The sequence below is a fragment of the Pelodiscus sinensis genome, chromosome 28 (assembly GCF_049634645.1).
Source record: "Pelodiscus sinensis isolate JC-2024 chromosome 28, ASM4963464v1, whole genome shotgun sequence".
NCBI lineage: Eukaryota > Metazoa > Chordata > Testudines > Trionychidae > Pelodiscus > Pelodiscus sinensis.
Genome location: NC_134738.1, coordinates 9,186,176 through 9,209,891, shown reverse-complemented (window position 1 = coordinate 9,209,891; position 23,716 = coordinate 9,186,176). Strand labels below are relative to the sequence as shown.

Below are 23,716 nucleotides of genomic sequence, written 5' to 3'. Positions count from 1 at the left end.
CTGAGTCACAATGCCTTCTGGACTATGGCTGTTGATGTTATAACTCTTGCTCAGATTTCTGTCTAGAGACAGTAGCTAGCCCACATGACTATGGGTCATGTAAAATAATATGACCCATAAGTTACATCAAACCGGACTCAACACTTATATTTTTAATGGAAAAACGTTCATATTTTTCCTTAGCTGATCAGCTGTAGTCTATGTCTTGCTGCTTGCCAGCTCAAAAAGACAAATAAAAACCCTGTATACCTCTAATTGAAATCTGTGCTTTAATAAATAATCATTAAAACACTATCTGGCTACCTGAAAATGAGTTTTCATTTGTAGAGTTCTAGGACTAGTCAAATATTTGAACATTTTGAAGTTTGACCCCCTTCCACCAATAAAATGAAATAAAACCTCCCTTTTTAAGACCATACCAATAAATGTGGAGGCTAGAAGTGGTCATTATTATCATGTATTGTGGTCTACCAAATATTACTGCATCTCTCCTAAAAACTTGAGGTTGAACCTTTCTGTAAGAAAAAACATCTAGTGTTGATCTAAAGATTTCATGTGGTGGCAAATTTCCCACAGTCATTGGTAACCTGATGTAACAGTCAATTGCACCTGCTGTTCAAAATAAGCCTCTTGCTGCCCTAAAGTACCTACCTAGATCCATCAAGAACAGAAGAAATACACAATAAAGCCTATTTCGAGCTTCAGAAATTTCAGGCCATTCTTTTTACAGTACAAAAATTTTATTTTTTTTGTTAGGATAATTTAAAGTTTAAAACTGAAGTAGACATATTCATTTTACAAACAAGATATTCTTCAATAAGTAGGACCATTAAAAACAGTAAACAAAAAAAGCTATCTTTACAAAAAGCTCTGTGCATAGCAACTTCATACCGTATATAATAACTGACAAAGCAAAAAAAAAAAAAAACCCAAAATAAATGAACTATACAATTGGGAGAAATTATTTTACAAAAGGGAGAGAACGGTCTTTAAAAACCATGCATATTGAAAATGTGCAAAGAAATAGGGAGAATAAAGATGCTATAACAAGATAAATAATGAAATAAAACATACTCTTTGAAAGTTATGATAAAATTTGTAACTACCTATCGCAACACATGTCTTTCTAGTGTCAAAAGAAAAGGAAACTTGATAGAGAATTCTTAAACAGCAATGACTAGAAAAAGGACTGATTAGTTTCCTTTTTTTAAAAAAAAATCCTTACACACAAATTTACACATTTTTTTTATTTTTGCCACTGCCAAAGTCCTTGTTTCGTGGTTGTTTTTTATTTACACGTTTTTCCACATGAAGCTACCAACAAGTTGAACAAGACACTTTCCATGCATGAGCAAAATTCATATTCTAAATCATTGTCATGTTAATTTCATTACTTTTAGACAGCTCAAATCAAGCTAAGATGTCCTTTTTGTTCACTTTGTGGGCAGCTACATTTATAGGTCTCTTTCTCAAGGTACTTGAGAGAGTCTTTCAGGGACGTTTTCCTTAGGTCTAAATTGGACACCTGACTTTCCAAGTAGAGAGAATGACTAGCAAATAGAGTTCATGAAAATAATGTCTTTAAATACCACATGAATTTTGAAAATTTCAGAAGCATTTGTTTTAAATGGTCTGATTTTCTTTTTCTCTGAACTTTCTGAGAATTTAATCTTTTTTTTCATTTTTAGAGGAGGCAGTATTTTTTTTCAATATGTCTAAGATGACTGATCAATAAAAGGACATTTTGAATAATTTGCAGGCTAGTATTTTCATGACTTGTTTCCAATGAAAATTTTTGAAAAATATAAACTTTTTAATACTTTTTTTAATTAAAAAATTTCAATAGCACCAACTAGCAAGCAGCTACTGCTCAGCATACTGTCTAGAAATCCATATCCAGGATTTTCATGGTGCACAGAAGTTTTAAGACTGCCACAGTCTCCTTTTGATAGCAGACAATTGGCAATATTTGAGGGTAACCAATGAGAATTATTGGAGAAGTGAAAACAGGGACATGCACATTTATGCACTTGATGGACTTCAGCATTTTTGGGAGAGGCCCTGAATGACGGATGGACAGTGAGGGGTGAAAAATACCCCGGGTGAGTTTCATCCGTCTTTTGGCAAGGCAGGGATTCATTGAAGTCAATAGGACTTTTGACTTCGGTCCTTATAGCCCTCAATGCATATTTTCGGTGTACACAAGGAAGCCTCAAACATCAATCTTCTAGTCTCATTGTGATATTGATATCTCTGAGTATACAATGATTAGATTGTTTGTGCTAGATAACAGTCACCAGGCTAGTCAGACTGAGGGTGAATGAGTGAATTTACGATAGTTCATGCTTTTCCTCCAGACTCCTTACCACATAAGGTCCTTTCACCTTCTGCAGATCATTCAGTTTCATGAAGAGTTCACTCCCAGATGGAGAGAGCGGCACACAAGGATCTGCAGAGGCATTCATCCTTACAATCACATAACTTTATTTTACCTTCTCTGGAATTCAGACACTGTATCTAGTCCAACTGCAAGACTTTGGTTAGCTCCATATTCCTGATGCTGCTCCTTAAACACCAAATAGGCCCGACCTATTCTCTCCTGGAGGGTGCATTTAATTGCCAGTTGTGCTGCTCTTTAAATGGGGGCATTGATTTTAAAAGAAAATAAAAAACCTTTTCAAGGTGGATTTCATGCCAGTGAAAAGGCACCTCACAAATCATCTATCAAACAGCCCCAGCATCTCCCTCTTCTGGTTCCGAGTTCTGTCCCACAGGGATCATTTGAGTTTACCTGGCCTCTCTGCCGAGCTGCGTGCTAAGTAAGAGCCAGATCCTGCAAACTCTTAGGCACGTTCAGTAAATTTTGTCATGCGCGCCTGATACTGCTCTACACTCTATAAGGATAGAACCGCCTGGTGGATCAGCCCTGGTGCAGTACAGTGCAGGATCGGGACATAACTAATCTATCCCATTGACTTCACTGGAATTATTTACATGAATAAAGTTGCCCTGGTGTCTGTTTTTTTAAGCATATGGTCCTACGATGACGGTTCAAGATTAAAACACCTGTCCACTAGAGACTAGACTAAGATCTATGAAGTCAGGACACACAGTAGCTTTCAGTTCCTAATAACCTGAGCTAGATTTGAGGCTTTATAGCCTATTTTTAATCCACTCCCCAAACAGAAATACACATTAGCTCAGCACAACCAAAGTGTCAAGAATGCCTACCACCCCAGCCCAATGTTGCTTTGCTCACCTGAAATGATCACAGAATAAACTAATGATGAGTCTCCTTGGTGAATGGGCAAATCAAATTTTGGCTGTCACGTTATCTTAAGGATGCATTTATAAATAGCAAAATAAATTAGTAATGTTACAGGAATGTCACAACCCTAAGCGGCGTGCATTAAGGATGCTTAGAGCTGCTTGAAACATTTTCTGTGAAAAGCAGCACTTCCACAAAATGGCCATTTTCATGACTGTTTTCATCAGGAAACCAACAAATGTTAACTTATGTGTGTTTCCCTTCCCCATGTGATTTGGAAACAGAACATGGAAAGTGAATCAAGTTGGTTTCTTCATTGAAATTCCAAAAAATTTGAACCAAACAAATTTGTGGTGTTCATTAAAAATGCTAAGGATTGTTTGATTAAAACTAGTTCTAGTTAAAAAAAGAAGGTCAGTGGATTCCACAACAATTGAATGGCCATTTACTCAAAGATCCTAATTAATGAACTACATTAAAGACTTTGAAGCATTTTCTGACTTACTGATGAAAAGTGCTGTATCACAGTTAGGGGGGATTATTAATTATTACTGTTACATACCCCTTTATGAATGCACCCTTAATATAAAATATAATCGTATTTTTGTACGTCTGCCATAGTATCATGGAAAACTATGAGAGAACCGTTTCGATCCCCCTCCTGTTCATAGGAGAATTTCAAAAAATAAACTCATTTTCACCTAAAAAATCTGATTTGTTCAAACACTTAGAAGCCATTCATTTGCCAATAGGGTCTTTGAAACTAGCCACCTTATACCAGTACCTTAAAATTTTAACTGAAGCAAAAGATGGAGAGGAAAAAGCTGCGGATAAAATTCTTACATTAACTACTGATTGATATATATATATATATATAGTAGTGTGTGTAAAAATTTGTGATGCGTTAATTGGAAAGAATCCTATACATCCTTGCACATGGTTCAATAGGGGGCTAAGGAGAGAAGTGAAGGCCTACGGCAGCAATAATCGTACGTCTCTTAAAGTTGTCACTACATTTTTGCATCATTTTTTCTTCATTGTACAACCGGAGGAAAAAGTCCAAAAATGGTCTTAATTGCTACCTCTACATACAATAAGTTACAAGTTTATTTAAATAATTGTAAAACATCTTACATTTTTAAAGAGGTTAAACTATAGATAAACACACACATACATCAAAGTTCCATCATTCATGTCAATTTGTCCTAGAAATTCTTCCATGCTGGTACCCTGTTTTGTTGTTTGTTTGTTTTTCTGCATAAACTAAATTGGTATTTGAAAGACTCCATAGAAAATAGAAACTTCAACTTTTTTTCCCCTACAAAGTAAAACAAATAGTATCCAAAATAGCGAGCTTGAATCATTTGCCAATTTTTTCTTTTTAATATTTTACAAACGTTAGGAAGGTTTCGTGTCCATCAAAAAAGACCTTGCGTTTCTGACCCCATCATGCCAACTGCTGTCCAGCCTGGCTTGGCTAACTCTTTGTTTGCAATGTTTTAGGAGTTGACATGGCTACATAAGAAACATGGAACAAGTAAAAGATCCAGACTCCTATCTTGTCCAATTTGTAACAATTGTTCCTTTTTTTTCTGGGTGTGGCTTTCCCCCAAAAAAGAGCTCGTAGTGCTTCTTTTTTTTTCTTTTTAGTGGTCCATCACAATAAGTAGTTTTGTGCTGTAAAAGAAAAATGAAAAACGAAACAAAAAGAGCAAAATATCCTCTTCTTTTACATCGGGGGAACGACAAGACCAGTCATGGCTGAAAATGAAGATTGACAAGGTTGAAACTTTGGCAGCTGTTTTATCAATGCAGAATTGTGAGCCACCCTTCAATAGAGACATAGACACGTGAGTCACTTCCTCTCCCACATGTGATCGAGTATCCTCATGGCAACTATCGGTGGAAAAGCACGACTAGGCAAGCTAGTCATCGTAGAGTTGAAGGCCAGAAGGGATGACCAGATCATCATGCCTGACCCTCCTGTGAATCACAGGCCATCAACACCCATACACTAAACCAGAGGAACTGAAAGTCTTGTTGTGCTCTTGGGCAATGGGGGAGAGGAGGGAGCAGGTCTGTGCTCCCAGAAGTGGCGGGACCAAGGGCAGCCAACCTTTAGCGCCCCCTGGGCTGCAGCACACCTCCCTCTCCCCCGTCTCCCTCAAAGCCACTCGGAGCACAGTATCTGGCGGTGATTTAAAGGGCCAGCGCTCCAGGCTCTTTTGAATCACTGAGCCCCAGGGCAATTGCTCCCTTTACTGCCCCTGTCAGCGGCCCTGCACTAAACCGAAGAACTGAAATTAGACCAAAGTATTACACCCCACGGGGGACTTGATTATTATGCGTCATAGGCAGAGACGAGGCGGGACTAAGGTGCACCTCCCCTCCAAAACTTTCTGCTTCTTTTAGTGCCAGTTAGCAGCTAGAAAAGAAGATCTAGCATCTGTTTTCCCGCTCAGCTTGCCAAAAGTGACGAATGAGCCACTCCTCTAGAATAAACGCCTCCCAGGGTTCTTCCCCACTTATGTTCTGTTGGCTGAATGAAGGGAGTTGGTGGCCTTCGTGAGATCCTTTCTCAGGGCCCAATTTTCATGGAGGGGGGTGCTCAGAATTCCCTGAAAATTGGCCCCCTTTAGGGTGTCTCAGGTTGGGCCGCCTACATGGTCGAAGCACAACTCAAAACGTAGGCTCTGATGTCAAAACAGACCACGGCCACCGGGTCCCAGGGTGAGCAGACATGGCAGAGTGGCCAGCCCTGCTTGGATCCCTTCCCAACGGGAATCAGACCTCCTAGCAGGCTCTGCTTTCACGTAAGTCCTAGTGAGGCCGACAGTGAATTCTCCAGCTTTGACCTTGTTAATGACTCATTTTGAATTAGTGCTGTGCACATGGTTTACTTTTTCAAAAAGAGCTCCTTTTAAGGGTGCCTAGTCAGATGATGAGGCTTATGCAAGCATATTGGCCAATGGAGTGGAAGGTCATCCATCTTTCTTTCCATGTTACACATATAGAAGTGATTTGGCTGTGACCAAGCAGCGGTAACATGGCAGCAAATGGGCGGTAGACCCTAAACACGTACAGGATCTGGGCCAATTCCCAATTCATCTGAGAGTGAGCAAGGGATTGTATTCACTTAGCTTCAGTAGAAGTCATACACCAGCCTTTCCTTTGTTCGGTTTACCCCCTTTGTTTCAATTGCTGTCGTTACCGGGCATGCTCCCAGAACACTGGACACATGTGAATTATTTACTAGTCACTCTCACCAGCTTTAATTGCAGCTGTATCTTTCCTAACGGACAACTGGAGCAGTTTAAGCTGCCAGGAATTGGTCCTGTTCCCAAAGGCATCACTGGGCAAGGTTTGTTTTGTTTATATATATTTAAAACAAAAGCCAATGGGTTGTATTTTCCAAGGGGCCTTCTTGCAGTGTAAAGCCTTAATCCCACAAAGATTTATGCCCACTGAAATCAGTGAGATTCTGCATGTACTTAAAGTCCCATCTTTCCAGAGCCTTACATTTCACCCTTATGTTTGTGTTAAAATAAACTGCAAACATCGGGGATAAGCCTCTGATTTTTGTGGAGCGATGTTGATTTTAAGCAGCTGGATCTAGGCCCACCATTAGGATCATTTAGCATGATGTGCAAATAAATGTTTTTTTGTATTCAGAAATGATGATGAGGAATAAATCTACCCTGCAATTTTAGGGCACGGAGCCAGAAAGAGAGAGTGAAACTGACCAGTCTAGATTAATTGTCCATGCTGAGTCTCTTTTAAAAAAAGGCCAAAGAATTCCTGATTTGTAGTGCTAATGTAGCCATCTTGGTCCCAGGATATTAGAAAGATTAGGTGGATGAGGTAATACAGGTTGAATCTCTCTAATCCAGCATTCTCTGGTCCAGCAACATCTGTGGTCCAGCATGATTTTAGTTTGCAGGATGTCCACTTACCATGGGTATGACCAAGTTTCCCATGGTCCTATAAAGTTGGTTTACAGCCACCAGTCCAACTCTCAGTATTCTGTCCTGTTATTTAGCTCTAATTGACTCCTAAATGTCTTCTAAGAGCCCAGGAAGCAGTGGCAGTGCTGGTAATGCTGCTAGACAGAACTGACCTCCTCTGGTTTGGCAAATTCTCTGGTTCGGCACGGGTCAGATCCTGAGAGTGCTGGACTAAAGAGGATGGTCCATGCCACAGCTTGAAACAGGCACCAGAAAACCCTGTGCATTAACAAGTCCCTTCTCCTTCCCCATGTAGAAAAGAAAACCAGAGCTGGGAGCGTGTCTGCACACACCAGAGGCACTGGTTAAATGAATGGAAGAATGGCTGTAGGCAAAGTGTCAGTGGTTGAATCTGTTTAACATTGGACCTTTAGTTAAACTGATGCAACTTTGGGTGTAGATCAGGCCCTGGATTCTTTTTAAGGCGGGAGAGCTGTCAGAACAGGGATTTTAACAAAATTCATTATTATTTTTATTTTAAAAATAAAAGTAGAAAAAGTGAATAAGTTATTTACTTATTCCCGCAATAAAAGAACCAGGGGTCACCGAATGAAATTAATATGCAGCAGGTTTAAAACAAACAAAAGGAAGTTTTTCTTCACTCAGCGCACAGTCAACCTGTGGAACTCCTTGCCAGAGGATGTCGTGAAAGTTAGAACTTGAACAGGTTTCAAAAAAGAGCTAGATAGATTCATGGAGGTTAGGTCCATCAATGGCTATTAGCCAGGATGGGTAGGAATGTATCCCTAGCCTCTGTTTCTCTGGAGGTGGGTGACAGGAAAGGGATCATGTGAGGATTATCTGTTCTGATCCCTCCCTCTGGAGCATCTGGGCCACTATTGTCAGACAGGATACTGAGCTAGATGGACCTTTTGTCTGACCCAGTATGGCTGTTCTTACGTTCTTATGTTCTAAAAAAGGCCGTATAATCCAGTGGATTGGGCTAATATTTTTACTGAGCCAAAGGGCAAGCATGCCAATTAAACCCTATTCTCCTAGTGGTGGGCCGAACTCTAATCACCCCTGACCTTTCATCTGAATCTTGCACCTCCAGCTGCCTTTGTGACAATGAGAAAGTAGATTTAAGAATATTTTCTAACTCCCCCCTTCTTTCCATAGCTCATGAAACAGCTTAGATCTGCTACTCACTCCTTTGCTCCACCCTCTTCCCCTCCCCCCACTTCCCTTTGGGGCTGTGCGCCAAAAGCCTATTTCCCAGCCTGTACCACTTTTTATTGAATGTTTGTGAGGTTTGGATTAAGGTCTTACACTGCTAGCAAAGCTGTAATTATTTTTGCCTGTATTACTATATATTGAATCGATGTAACTTTTCAATAAAGGTGGTTCAATGCAGGACACTCCCTGATGAGTTGGGAATATAGAAAGCACAGTCATTATCTCTGAGGGGCTTTTTTTTCTTGGAGGGAAATGGAAAAAGAATTAGAGATGAGCCTTATTGTATTAGCCTTGACAGCTTGCAATTATCAAGTGAAACACTTGATTAAAATTGTCGCGACGGAGAATTTTATATAGATCTATGAATCGAACACTGATCGCACCCAGATCCTATGGTGAGCGGCTCCTTCAGTGTGTGTAATTAATATCAGACACTACACAGCCGTGACCCCTTTAAATTTCTTCCTGCCTTGCAGGGAAAAGAACTCTGTGTTCCTCGTGGAATTCACCTCGCAGGCTAGGAAGGATTTTAAAGAGGCAGGAGGGTTTTATGAATGCACCCACCCGCACAAACCAGATTTTCAGAAACAGTTAGTGATTTTTAGGTGGTCAACTTGAGAGCCCTTTAAAGGGGTGGGCGCTCCGCCCTTTCTGAAAAACTGACCCCTGGTAAAGTATTTCAACTTAGGCACCCATGATTTCTGGCCATCTGAAAGTGTATGTAGAAACCCTTTTGTAAAGGCTTGCGATTTCAGAAGCAGTAAGCTCTTAGTTAATGAGAGTTATCTGTGAGAGTTATCAGTGAGAGTCAATGAGAGTTATCAGTGCTCATACCTATGAAAATCAGAGGCCAGGGAGATAAGAACTGGTACATGTGTGTGTGAGGCTGAGAAGGGGGTGTTTGATAGGTGTAGTGCTCTTCATAGACTCATAGACTTTAAGGTCAGAAGGGACCATTATGATCATGTAGTCTGACCCCCTGCACAGTGCAGGCCACAGAATCTCACCCACCCCCTCCTAGAATAATCCTCTCACCTATATCTCAGATATTGAAGCCTTTTGGTTGGGGCAGGAGGGTAGAGGCCAGAGAGAGGCTGGGGACATGAGCAGGTTGCCCAGGTGACTTTAATTCTGGCACTTCTGAATTGTTGGGTGCTTGATTTTGCAACTTTAACATTATTCCAACATAGTTTTTTGGATGCAATACATACATTTACTCTTATTTTAAATATAAAATGTTCCTTGTTGCACTGCTCACCCCAGCTTCTTTGCAGTTACCATGGTAGCTTTTTGACCACAGCCTAACCTAAGCAGTCCAAGGTCTAACAAGTTCTTAGGCCAGGATTACACTAGACCGGAAGCTCAGTTTAAGATATGTAACTCCAGCTACATAGAATACGTAGCTGAAGTCGACTTACCTTAAGCTGAGCTTGGTGGGGTCTCCACAGCGGCAGACCGACAAGAGCAAATGCTCCTGTCAGCTTTCCTAACTTCTTGCAAAAGCAGGACTACTGGCTGCCAGCAGGGGCCTCTCTGAGTTTGATTTAGTAAGTCTTAACTAGACTCGCTAAATCAAACTCCAGACGATCGATCATGGCAGTGTCAATCTGCCACAGAGTGAAGATGTGGCCTTAGATATTGCCCTTTACCACCACCACTTTAAAGTTTGTTTCCATCTAGCAAAGGCCTGGTCTTTGCTGGCAATTTAAACTTCAGGTTTGGGAATATTTTCTTTTGCCTCCTTGCTATGAGATGACAAATGCAGCAATTACATTATGATTAGGGTTGATATTTTTCAAAGACCTTTCTAATTAGGATTAAAGAAATGTGTTGATGGCATGATAGCCATTTTGGGATTCAAAAGTCAAACCTGTTAGTCAAATTAAAATGCATCCGCCTTAATCGCTGAAAGACAAACGGAACCGATTTTTCCAATTACGCTTGGATTCATCAGGAACAAGCAGCCATGTCTCATCAGTTGCCTTTTGTTTCATGGAGGCAAGAGGAAGATGACTTCCATTTCAACAGCAGATGGCTCTCATAGTAGCCAGCTCCAGCACTTCCTAGCCCAAGGAAGCCTGAGAAGTCAAGTAATTTGTTGGCTTACAGGATAATAAGAGGTTTAATTTGTGAGCAGACAACACTTCCAGCTGATGTCAATGAGAGCTGCAATATTTCTGAAAATCAAGCCCATTGGCTCTTAATAGACCTGGCCAAAATTTTTCATTCAACACTTTTTTTTCCCAAAGACAAAGAACTTTTTTAAGGCAACTCTCAGGGTTTTTGTATGTGTGTAAGATTTTCCAGTGCAAAATATGGCTCCGAAAATTGCCGTACCCATCAACTTAGAGTGTGTCTGTATGTATGTGGTGGAAATAACCTTTCTTTGTATATTGGCAGCGTCCGGTGTTGACTCTGCAGGGTCTCCATGGCTGACTGTAGCACAGAAAGCCTGCACTTGATCAGCTGTGGCCTTGCTAATGGGTTTCAGTATAAAAACAGAGAGCTTGCTATGGCTGCCAGGAATCCAGATGGGATGATGGATGGCAAATGCTAAGTTTAAGTCTCAGTGTTAAAACCATGAAGATGTTTGTATTAAACTGAAATGTGGGTTTATTTGTTTTTTGTTTTGTTTTAATTTCACAAAAACAATTGGGCCATTTAATTCCCTCCCTCCTCTAATTGCTGCAGGCTGACTTATGCACATAATCATGAGATAAGGACAGAAGAATGGGACCATGCTGCACATGTGTGAGTTACATCAGCTGCAGCTCTGTACTGGGCATTAGCATGAAGAGGTTAAGGTAGGAAAGCGTGGATTACAATGCACAGTCTCCCCACCATCTGAGCAATTGTAATCACCACCAGCTGGATTTGAACCTGGGACTTCTGAAGCAGAGTATAGGAGCCTTTACCCTCTGAGCTAAAAGCCAGTTAGCTCCAAGCCCATGCTGCAGAGGTCTCTTGGTCTTAACTGTTGCTGTGGTCTCGGTACCATTTGCATTGCTTCAGTAACCATACTAGGAGCGTGTCTAGACTACAGGGTTTTGTCAACAAAAGTATACCTGCGTCTACACTACCGCCGAGTTCTGTCGACAGTAAGTCGACAGAACCCGGCAGTTTTGTCGACGGCCATAAACCTCATTCTATGAGGAATAATGCCTTTTTTCGACAGAGTTATGTCGAAAAGCGCTATTGCATCCACACTGTGCTTTTTCGAAAGAAAGCGTCTAGACCCTCTTTTTTGACAGAGGCTTTGTCAACAGTATCTGTTGACAAAAGCCAGTAGTCTAGATGTACCCTAGGTGTGTGAGTTACATACTTCCCCTAGGTGAGAGAAGCACGTCCAGAGCTTCAGAGATCCAGTCGAGATCCTGGACGAGCCCCTCCTTGTAACTACCACTAGGCGGATTTGAACCTGGGACCTATGAAACAGAGTATAGAAGCCTTTACCCTCTGAGCTAAAAGTCAGCTGGCTCCCAGCCCATGCTGTAGAGATCTCTTGGCTGTAATTGTTGCTGTGGTCTAGGTACCACTTGAATTGCTCAGTAACCACACTAAGGCTATGTCTATACTCGTGGCTTCTTGCGCAAGTATGGCTGTTCTTGCACAAGAATCCGCAGGGCGTCCCCACTGCCCGTCCGCTCTTGTGCAAGGAAATTTATAGTACGGCGTGGTAAGAGAGGGCTTCTTGAGCAAGAGTTAAGCTCCTTTTTATCAGGTGTAAGCCCTCCTGCGCAGGTGCTCTTGCGCAAGAGGGCAGTGTGGACGCTCGGCAGGGATTTCTTGTGCAAGAAACCCCTATGGCTAAAATGGCCATCAGAGCTTTCTTGCACAAGAGTGTGTCCACACTGCCACGGGAGCTCTTGTGCAAAAGCACAGCGCACATACGGCAGTGTGGATGTTTTCTTGCACAAGAGTTCTTACACAAGAAACCGCTAGTGTAGACATAACCTAAATGTGTGGGTTACACAATGAGAGAGATGTGGTTCAGGTAGGGATTCTGGCCCATAGTGCCTCATGTCCCCTGTCTCAGCTGTGGAAAAATTATGTTTGGGGGTGTTGTTTGGGTATCAAGCTTGAGCTTAATTTCAGGTTTCTTTATCAATGGATCTTTCAGAGTTGGTGCCACAGAAACTACTGCAGGAGCTGGTTTTTGTGGTGGTTTCTGAGTCTTCTGAGCCATTCTCTTCATCTGCCTGGTACAGCGGGAACAATACCACACTTGGGGTGTGTCTAGACTACATGCCTCCGTCGACGGAGGCATGTAGATTAGACAGATCGGCAGAGGGAAATGAAGCCGCGATTAAAATAATCGCGGCTTCATTTAAATTTAAATGGCTGCCCCGCTCTGCCGATCAGCTGTTTGTCGGCAGATCGGGGCAGTCTGGACGTTCCCCTGTCAACAGAAAACCCTTTTGTCGACCGCCCCGGTAAACCTCATCCCACGAGGCATAACGGGGCGGTCGACAAAAGGGTTTTCTGTCGACAGGGGAACGTCCAGACTGCCCCGATCTGCCGACAAACAGCTGATCGGCAGAGCGGGGCAGCCATTTAAATTTAAATGAAGCCACGATTATTTTAATCGCGGCTTCATTTCCCTCTGCCGATCTGTCTAATCTACATGCCTCCGTCGATGGAGGCATGTAGTCTAGACACACCCCAAGGGAGGATCATTGACTTCTTTGTCTGTCACCTGAGGTTTATGACAATCCTGGTGGTTTGTCCTCTTGACACCCCACTAACAGATTTCCAAAGGTAACTGTCATTTGCCGGCAAGCAACACTGGCTAAGCCCATTTCCATGAAAAAATCATGATACGGGAAGAGCGAGTCTCTTACTTGGGGGTGTTTGATGGGTTTTTCGTGGGGTTTTTTCATAATTAAGGTGAAATTTTCCATGAGTGTAACTCTGATGGCTATTTGACCAGCTCTAAGTTAGGTGGACAGGGCCAACCCTGCAGACCTCACTGTGAGCAGCTAACACAGTTGTAATGTAAGCCCACAGTCGGGCTTAAACTGCAGCAAGGGAGGTTTAGGTTGGACATTAGGAAAAAGTTCCTAACTGTCAGGGTGGTCAAACACTGGAATAAATTGCCCAGGGAGGTTGTGGAATCTCCATCTCTGGAGATATTTAAGAGTAGATTAGATAAATGTCTATCAGGGATGGTCTAGACAGTATTTGGTCCTGCCATGAGGGCAGGGGACTGGACTCGATGACCTCTCGAGGTCCCTTCCAGTCCTAGTATTCTATGATTCTATGATAATGTAGTGTAGGCTTTGTCTTCACTAGCTGCTAGGTGTTGTTTTAAATTGCCCCACGTTTTCCCAGACTAAACAAGCCCCTGGAGTCCTAACGGAAGGAGAAATAAGCGCACGTGGCCAAGTCTACGTGGAGATCTGCACCAGATGAACAAACAAAAAAAAATCACACCTTTATTAAACTAGTGCAAAAGGCTAGAGGGAGGCTCTTATTTCAGTTGAAGAAAAGCTAAACTGCAAAAAGCCTAAAACACTTAGGAATGACTTTATACTAAACCAATCTAAACTGCTCTTACAAGCGTCCCCATCAGGATTCGCATCCATGTAACTAATCCGGTGCAAAGGGGTGTGTAGATTAGGCCTCTGTTCCCTATAAGGTTGGCAACAGTCTCGCCAGGCCCCTGGGCAAAATGTGGGGGGAAGTGGCTTTGGGGGCCCCCTGGAAGAGGCATGTTTGGCGGCTAGCCTTCCCCAAACTAGCTCTTTCCTGTGAGCCCCAATTAGCACTAGACTTGCCCCCATTCTTCCTGTAACATTTACCATCCAGCCCTGGGAAATGGACCGGCTTTGTAGGGTTACCCTGCATGGGGGAGGTGTGACTGCAGGACATCTGACCTTGCTTTGATAAACACAGCAGTGATGCCACAGCAGCAGGGTCTAGCCCCCTGGTATGTAGCTAGGATTCAGGTGGGTTTTGTGCTGCTGTCACTGTGGCTTCCTCGCTGGAATCACCCCTCCTGGTTGTTGTGTGGACATACCCTTGCAGAGAAGCAAGGAAAGCAAAAGCTGGACACTTCCTGCCATTCTCCTCTTTGTGGTGTGTGATGAACAGGGCCTGACAGATGTTTTCCAATTAAAAATAGATAAACCTGCTGGTCTTTCACATTAGAAAGGAAGGTCTTGTCTCTCCTGCATGATTGTAGAGCACCTGGAGAGCTAGTGAAACTGACATCTCTGAGAGGGAAATTAAGCAACAGTCAAGGGAGGAGGAATCCTTTTGTTATAACGGCTTAAAACTTTTAAGTTTTAGTTAATGCCTATTGAATTGCTTCAATGGCTCAAAAGCCTGGCAGAGGAAAGATCATTTTTTAAGATCCCCTGTGTTCTGACGTGTGAAGTTTACCAATGCTTCTCTCTACAGCCAATAGGCTAAAGAAAAATCCTTGCAGTCCCCTTGTATTTTGGGATGTGTCTACACAGCACCCCAAACTCGAAATAAGATAAGCAATTTGAGCTCTGCAAATTGTGTCTCTCAGCTCAAATCTATTTCGAAATAGCTTATTTTGAAATTTGGCACGCATACGCAACACCAAATATCAAAATAGCACGCTATTTTGAGCCATCTCTTATCCCTCGTGCAACGAGGTTTACCAGGATGGCGAAATAGAGTGCCCGTTATTTTGAAAAATATTTCAGAATAACAGGTGGCTTGTGTAGACACAGGGTAGCTATTTCAGGATACCAGAGGTACAGTGTAGATGTACCCTCGGATGTAAAGAACATGCAGAAAACCTGCATTTTGGACAAAATCTCTTCCCTCCTGATGTGTAGACAGCCCGAAATGAATATAACCCAATTTTTAAAAATTCCTTTGCGGGTAACCTGCCACATGCCGTAAGACATTCTTCTGTGCTCAGGAATAAATCAGCTGACGTGCATTATTGATGTCTAGAATGTGGCGGTGTCTAGAAGCCTTTGCCATGTTGCCCATTTATTAGATGCTGTGCAAACCAAGAGCTGTGTAGTTGCATCACGGAGGTGCCCCAGGCAAAGCCTTGAAAATGACAGGGCACTGGATTGGGAATCGGGGGATGGGGGTTTCCAGCTCTGCAACTGTGAATAAGTCACTTCATCTCAAAGCTGAGGTTAACCACCCCCTAAAGTCCTCCTGTGTCCTTAAGGGCTCACTGCAGCTATGCTGGTGCCTGAGTTGGGGACATTCCATAGCATGTCCAAGACTTGCATGCCCTTTGGATTGGGAGGGAGTCTGGGGGTTAACTGACCTTCTGAGGGTTGCCAGCCGTTCCTTGCATTTTTTCCTATTGAAATGTCCTGAACTGGCCAATAGTACGGTGGACAAGTCCATATTCCGGCAGCTTCCAATTTGCTTCCTTTCCGATCATCTGTGATGAGATGATCAGGCCTCAGGTACCCTTTCTGCCATTGTATGTCACATCACATTACGCCTCCCCTATGCCACTTTTAAACTGGCATGACATTGACGACATGAACTCAGCATGCAATTGTTCGGAGCGGGATGGCCTGCTATCAATTTGGCGTGTGTATAGACTTGGACGGTGTTCAGTATGGACTGCAGCTTATGTCCCCCCCCCCATCATGTTCGGCTATATCACGGGAATGTATAGCAGATGGAAAGAGGTAAGCAGGAACACATGGTGGGGTTATCTGAGGGTATCCACACAGGGCTTGGGTGTGTTGTACACCACGAAGCCCAGTGGCATGTGGGATTGCTGTCTAGCCTCACTCCAGAAGGTACAGCATGCTTTCGACATCGGCTTCCTAAAACAATGCAGCGTCCTTCCTCTAAGGATGACAAAAGCTTTATCCACTCAAGGGGGGGTTGGTAAGAGTTTCCCACCATTGCTAACACTGGTGTAAACTCCACCAGTGGCAGGAGTAAGGTCCTGAACCTGACAGGCAGGGCAGAACCACGCTAATGGGTGCATTGCAAGCACAGGCTTTGCCTACGTTGAGAAGTTAATTATGATGAGGGTTGGTGCAAGGAGTGTTGACAGCCTCCATTGACCCCTGGGCAAAGTGTGGGGAGGAGCGGGCGCCATGCTCCCAGAAGGGGTTGGGCCTCAGGTGGCAGGGGTGGACCAGGACAGTCGGCTTTCCATGCTGCATGGAGTGCGCCTCAACCCAAACCCTCAGAGTTGCCCAGAAGGGCAATTTAAAAGGGGGGGGGGGAGTCTATAGCTCAGGCTACAGTGGGCTGGGAGCTCCAAGCCCCTTTGAATTGCTGAACCCTGGAGCAACTGCCCCTTTTGCTCCTCCTCCCCCATGTTGGCAGGCCTGACTAGGTGTGAATTTAAAGCACAGCAGCTACTCCTGATGTGGACACACCAATTCTGGAATAAGAACATGCACTCAGGAACAGCTCCTGTGCAGACAAGCACTAAATTCATTCTTACAAAAACCTCGTCTTGGAGGGACAACCATGTTAAACCTTGTGAGAGGGCTACATATTATCCCCATTTTACAGATGAGGCCACTGAGATAGATTCTAATTTGCCCAAATCAGAAATGGGACTAGAACCTACATCTGACTCTTTGGCCTGTGCTTTCATCACTAGGCTATATATATCATTTCCCTGAACCTGATCCAAAATCAGCTGAAATTGCTCATGGAACGAATGTCCTTGATAACAAAAGATTGGATTGGATCAGGCTGTACTAAGTGCATTGCCTGGCTCCAATAATATGTGTATTTTTAGAACATGCTGGGTTCACATCCACTAGCTAACACATCTTAGAGTCCAACTTGCCCTGTGAGATTTTAGCTAATGTGGCTTGAAAAAAGATACCTTTATCCTCATCGAGGCCATCCCTAAAAATGTTGACAAAGGAGCCTGCCTCTGGGGAACTTTTGTTTTGGAAAGACTCCGGATATATGACCTAATTTCTAAATTAATATTCCCCCAGTGTCAACAGTCCCAAAAAGTCATCAGGAGCATTCCACAGAGGCTTCGTAACAGGATTTACTGTGTAGTAACAGCAGGGGATTTGAAATCTCCATTACAATACCCTGGCCTTGCGCAAGGTCCTTTGAGGGCTGGTCTATGCACAGTTTTTAGTACTACTTTCATTGTAGAGATTGAAACCAGTATAGTATAAATTTACATATACTGGTTATACAAGCTCCTTTAGAAAACTTGCTTCCATACTAAAAGCTATATCAGTTAGAACATAAGACTGGCCAGACTGGGTCAGACCAAAGGTCCATCTAGCCCAGTATCCTGTCTACCTACAGTGGCCAATGCTAGGTGCCTCAAGAGGGAATAAATAGAACAGACAATCGTCAAGTGATCCCTCTCCTGTTGCTTGAAACAAAGGCTAGGGACACCATTCCTACCTATCCTGGCTAATTGCCATTGGGGGGGGAGGGAGGGGCTAACCTCCATGAATTTATCTAGTTCTTTTTTGAACCCTGTTAAAGTCCTCGCCTTCACAACATCTTCCGGCAAGGAGTTCCACAGGTTGACTGTTCATTGTGTGAAGAAATACTTTCTTTTGTTTGTTTTAAACCTGCTACCTATTCATTTCATTTGGTGATCCCGCAGTTTTAAACAGGGATGTGATTTTTCTACTCTTTTCTGAAAATTAACATGCTTCTTGATGTTAGTATTTACAGTATTGCTGAGAGGGACGTATTGTACATCCATAGAGCGACGGCATGTCTAAATGTGAAAGATGTACTGCTTTAATTGTAGCAGTACCACTCCCATGGTATAGCTCCAGTTATATTGGTATGAAGATGCTTTTCCCCCTCAGAGTTATTACTGTGTGGAAAGGGAATAAACAAAATAAATAAATTTGGAAGTGCCTTTCATTGCTATAACTGCACCCTCACTACAACTTACATGAAAGTGCACGGAGACTACCTGTTAGAGAGAGAGAGAGAGAGAGAATTCCAACCCAAATTGTGTCTGGTCACATGTTCTAGTAAGGTTCCACTGAGAAAGGGCTAATAGACGGAATAAACATGTTGAATATTGAGCAACATGAGTTATGGAGGGAGATAAATCAATTGTTCATTTAACAGGTTGTTTCACTATTTTAAAATGGGACCTTAATATACAGTGTAGCCAGGCTTAGTGGATATGTCTAGATTAGGAAAAATGTGTGGTAAAAATTGAATTAGCTACTTTGAGGTAGCCTGAGGTCGACCCCTACTGGCTTAACACAGTTGTAATATGCCAGAACCTAATGTAGATTCAAAGCGGGGTTTCCACTTGAGGTTGGTTGAATTGTTTTACACACTTTTTTGTGTAGACAGAGCTACACAGGTTGAGTAGCACAATCACAGGTTTGAGTATGGTACAGCATGTTAGGAACTTCCTAAAATGAGACTTGTCTCTACACCAATTGGAGCAGTTTACTAAAGGGCTTGTGTTGTCCCCTTTCTAACAGGACTACATCAAAGTGAACTAGGTACCTTTTACTTCTACACGGAGTGGGTAAAGTGCAACTTGCTAGCACCATCTATAACTCACCCTCCTGCAGTCTGCACTGCACTAGGGTGTGGACAAACCCTAATACTTTTTAAAACAGATTTTGCTAACACTGGCGTGTTGTTTCAATTAAGCTCTTGTCTATTGGGAACTGGTTCAACATAAGAAAAAATTAAACTGTCTACACAGAGGATGTGTCTAGACTGGCAAGTTTTTCCGCAAAAGCAGCTGCTTTTGTGGAAAAACTTCCCAGCTGTCTACACTGGCCACTTGAATTTCCTCAAGAACACTGATGATCTCATGTAAGAAATCAGTGCTTCTTACGGAAATACTGTGCTGCTCCCATTCGGGCAAAAGTCCTTTTGCGCAAAAGGGCCAGTGTAGACAGCTCAGATTTGTTTTGTGCAAAAAAGCCCCCATCGCGAAAATGGCGATCGGTGCTTTTTTGCGCAAAAGCGCGTCTAGATTGGCACGGACACTTTTCCGCAAAAAGTGCTTTTGCGGAAAAGCATCCGTGCCAATCTAGACGCTCTGTTCTGAAAATGCTTTTAACGGAAAACTTTTCCGTTAAAAGCATTTGCGGAAAATCCTGCCAGTCTCGATGTAGCCAGGGGTTTTTTACCAACTTAACTAGATAGTTTAAATTCACATCCTAAATTAAGCCAGTGCCATTTTCTTGTGCAGAAAAGCCTTATATCTGTTTCAAAGCACATGTAGATATTGCTAAATTAATTTGAATGACTTAAAATTGATATGAGACAAACAGGTTTAAGCGCCTTCACACACTAATTTTAAATGGGTACAGCTTCTATGGAGACAAAGTAAATACTCACAGTTCAGGTAATTACTTGACATTTTTTCACTCCCTTTTAAACAGATTGGAAGAGAAGTACTTATATGTATTCTTTTCTCCCTCTTTGTGAACTGTGTTTATCTGAAGACAGACAACATTCTGGAAATCTCACTGAAACTAACTTGCTTCATCTGAACCTATGTTAAAGGCATGAAGTCTCTCAGGTGATTTTTAACAGCTATAGCACACTTTCTAAGTTAGCTTTTAAAAATATAATTATTTTTGTCTAACACACATATGGGATGTGATTATTTTATAAAATGGGGATTAATAATTCCTAGGTAGGGATTAATAATTCACCCCACAGATGTGTTTTGCATGGCTCGTTTTGGAATTACCACCATCTCTTGGTGTAGCTGAAGTCCCAGTTGTATAATCTAGAATATCGCTAATGAACCCTGAAGGAGCCAGGTCGCTTCACAGGACCTATAATTTTTTTTATGAAGAGCTGGAGTGCATTTGTGTGCCCCATGCATGTTGAATTTAGGACAGCTTTCCATTCTTATCTCAATGTTCACATTTGTTCTGCAGATCACCCTATTTAAAAAAGGCTGTAAATGCATTGTGAGACTCAATTCCCTCTCTGAGCCTAACTCCTGCAGCAAGTTTCATGAAACCGGCTGCTTCCTACAGTGGATTAGCTCAGTGGACAGATTTTCTTTTAAAAGTCCCCGGTGGCCAGGGACAAGCCCTTCTTTTCAAAACAGCTGGCATTTAAATACCATTCAGGGCATATCTATACTTACAATGCTGTACCGGCATGGCAGCAATGCATGTGGAAATGATGCTTGACATAGAGTTGTGCTCATAAGCACTTATACCAGCGTTAGTTACGGCGCTCAGGGAGCATGGAATATTCCCGCCCCGAATTACACAAGTTTTGCGGATAGATGTGCTAGTGTAGACGTTGCCTGAAAGAGCCAGATTCTCACCTGGTGTGAGTCAAACCTAGCTCCATGGAAATCAAGCTCACTTTCTTGAAGTTTCCAGTGCTGATTTATAGCAGCTGGGCATCTGGTCCAGTATTGGGAGCTATCTACACGTTCTGTTTAGAAAAATTGGTAAAAGGACTGGAGGTGTAGGGGGAGGGAGAGAAGAGAAATCCCTCCCGTCCCCCATAGGTGCTAGGTGGCTTTCATGTCATTTAAAAATACGTTCAAACTGCAGCAATTTAAGATGTATCGTGAGGTAATTCCCTTTCCCGCCCTGGTAGGGGGAAAACCCGTGAATTTCTCACCCCTTGGGGCCACATGCTGAATTTAGCTGCAGTGGTTTCATTGTAAGAGGTGCAGAATCTTTTTGTAGATAAACCCCACAAGTCAGATCCTGAGCTGATGTAAATCCACCTCGCTCTCTAGATCTTTGCAGCCTTGAGATTCTATTGCTACCCCTTCCTACAGGCCAGGGTCTGCTGCGTAAGGGCCGGCTGAAAATCAATCATAAATTTCTTACCTCTAAACCCATTTCCATTGCCACTAGAGCAGGCAGGGGAGGGAGACCCTTGGGGTCTGATGACAGGAGCAAAGGCACTCTTCTGTTTGACAGCAGGAAAGACGGAGGAGGAGAATGGAAGGATGGAAGAAGCGCTGGAAGAGCCAACGGTTGGACTTGAAGACATTACTGAAAAATTAAAAAAAAAAAAACCCTCTTCAGCAGTGGAATCAATAAGAAGCTAGGTAAAATTGCTTCAGCTGGTCATACATTGTTTTCCCACCTTGATTCAGTTACGCATGTGTAAAAAGACTATTAATAAACTGATCCTATACCCTCACCTGATAGAGACCTCTAAAACAGCTGCAATGTTATTTAATATGACTGCTTTCATGCAAATCCTATAAACACAGTTTAAACACAGTTTTTCTAAGATAAAATTAAATATAAGCTCGAGCAATACTGTTTTCAAGGGAGAGCTGAAAAATGGCAGAATAATATCCCAGAGCTGTTACTATAAAGAAGCTACGGAGAATAGTGATTTTTTACTCATGGGTTGTATGAAATGTACACGCCTATAGGAAACAACAAATGCTCTGCTGCTAAATAAGTTGATAGAGGGGATTTAATAATAACAACGCCCGCTTCCCAAAATGGAAAGTTTTAAATAAAAAGTGTAAAATCAAATGAAATGAAACCTATTTGGTTTTTAGTTTTCTCCACTGGAAGAGGAGGGCAAATCTAATAAACCATCTTGTTAGTCTTTAAAGTGCTACATAGTCCTGTATTTTGTTTCATACATAAATCTCAACATTTCTCATTTAAAAAAAAATTAATAGGACTAGAAACACCTCTCCCCTTTCAAAAAGCCCCGCAGCATTATGTTAACCCTGCAAATATGAAATGGCTTCATGGTTGCCATCCAGAAATAAACAATCTGCAAAATGAGGCTTTGTTACTTTGCTGAGATGTTAGTAGGTAACAAGGGGTAACAAATCTCTGTTTGAAGGAGCCCAAAGAATTCAGACTTAAACAAGGTACTCGTTTAAAATAACTGCAGCAAAATGGTGAGCGGCCCAATCCTGTTCCCACAGACGTCACTGGCAAAACTTCTCATTCACGAAACAGGGAATTGGCCCTGGATCCACCTGGAGGTGGTGTGTATCATTTTTAGACTCAGTGTCAGTGCTATTAGAGCCGTGATTTCTTTTCAAGCACCCAAAACTGGGATTGATTCAAAGATTTCACGGTCAGAATGCACCTTTATGATCATCTAGGCACAGGACACAGGACAAGGAGTGATATTCTAGATTATTCACAACTGCAGAAATGCTTTGCACAAGAAGAGCTACATTCAGCCACGACGTTTAAAATACCCCACAGGATTCTGCTCAGCCTCCCTCCATCAATGTGAGGGAAAGCAACTCTCTTTGTTTTTTACAGATGAGGAAATGGAAGCACAGAGATGGGAAGTGACAGGGAAAGTCAGCAGCAGAGCCAGAAGTGGGTTCTGACTTCCAGACCCCTCCTCTAACCCTTTGTCACTCATTCATAGTCAACATTAAAATGAAACTCGGCAGGAACGCTGTTTCCGTTACCGCTAATTCGATTCATGTATTGTTTTCATGGGGATTAAGTGACTTTAAATGTATCTTTTACAAGTAATTCAGCATGGATTATGTGATGATACTGGTGGAGCTGCAACTTGGCAGAGACCAAAATGAAGCAAATACCCTCTTGGCTTCACACACGGCCCTGCTCACAGATTCACAGCTGGAATTTACCCCACATCTATTTCTCTCGGAGACGAGAACATTTGCTTTAGTTAAGGGGTCTGTCAGCATTTCATTATAAACCCCTATTGTCAAGGGTTTATAATTCAGCCATAAAATTCTCTCTCTCCCTCTGCTCAAACTTGGCACGGAGAGCGCAGCCAGGGAAGTGAAGGCTGTATGTAAAAATCTGAAAAACATCTGTTTGGCCATTTTGGAATTCTACTGACACAAAAACAATGGAAGATGCAAGTTTTTTTTAATATGGATGAAGAAGGGGTTCACGTGTGTAATTCAAAAGGAGTTTAAATGAAACTGTGAACCTTTCTATTTGAAATAGAGCCTCATTCCATTTGAAATGGCAAAACAAATAGCAGTTGCAGACTCATGATCATTTTTTATACGGGGCTGTACTGTGTGCATGATGTATGTTAAGCATAATTTCATAGCACGTGTGTGTGTATTAGCACAGTCATTTATTAGTTCCCAGTTGTGCAGCCCTTTACACATAGGAACCCACAGAAATGGGATAAAGTCATAGCTAAGTGATGATTGTCTGGAATGATGCAGTTCTAGGCTCAGGCTGGAGCAATCCTGTGTAATTTGATTTTTTTTCCCCCAAAATTTAAATGTAGCACTGGCTTGACAGACCTGGAGACTTAAGTCTGCATTTTATAGTTGGGTGGCTTTAAACAAGCAGGTAGCATATGGCGATAGTAATATAAGCTTCCCCCACCACTATGCCCCGGTCCTGTT

The 23,716-nt window shown here is 42.4% G+C and overlaps 1 protein-coding gene across 2 annotated transcripts in view; it reads right to left on the bottom strand.

Annotated features, from left to right (window-relative positions):
- Positions 1 to 722: 722 nt before the first annotated feature.
- EBF2 (EBF transcription factor 2) overlaps positions 723 to 23,716 on the bottom strand; it is a 213,612-nt gene continuing 190,618 nt past the window's right edge. Inside the window, exons 15-17 of one of the 2 annotated variants that reach the window (XM_006114184.4) lie at positions 21,210 to 21,377; positions 15,713 to 15,832; positions 723 to 5,029 (exon numbers count right to left, since the gene is read on the bottom strand). In XM_006114184.4, coding sequence (XP_006114246.1) covers positions 4,998 to 5,029; positions 15,713 to 15,832; positions 21,210 to 21,377 — 320 coding nt within the window. In that variant the 3' untranslated portion in view covers positions 723 to 4,997. The remainder of the gene's footprint in view (positions 5,030 to 15,712; positions 15,833 to 21,209; positions 21,378 to 23,716) is intronic. The other variant, XM_014569061.3, reaches the window with a different exon arrangement.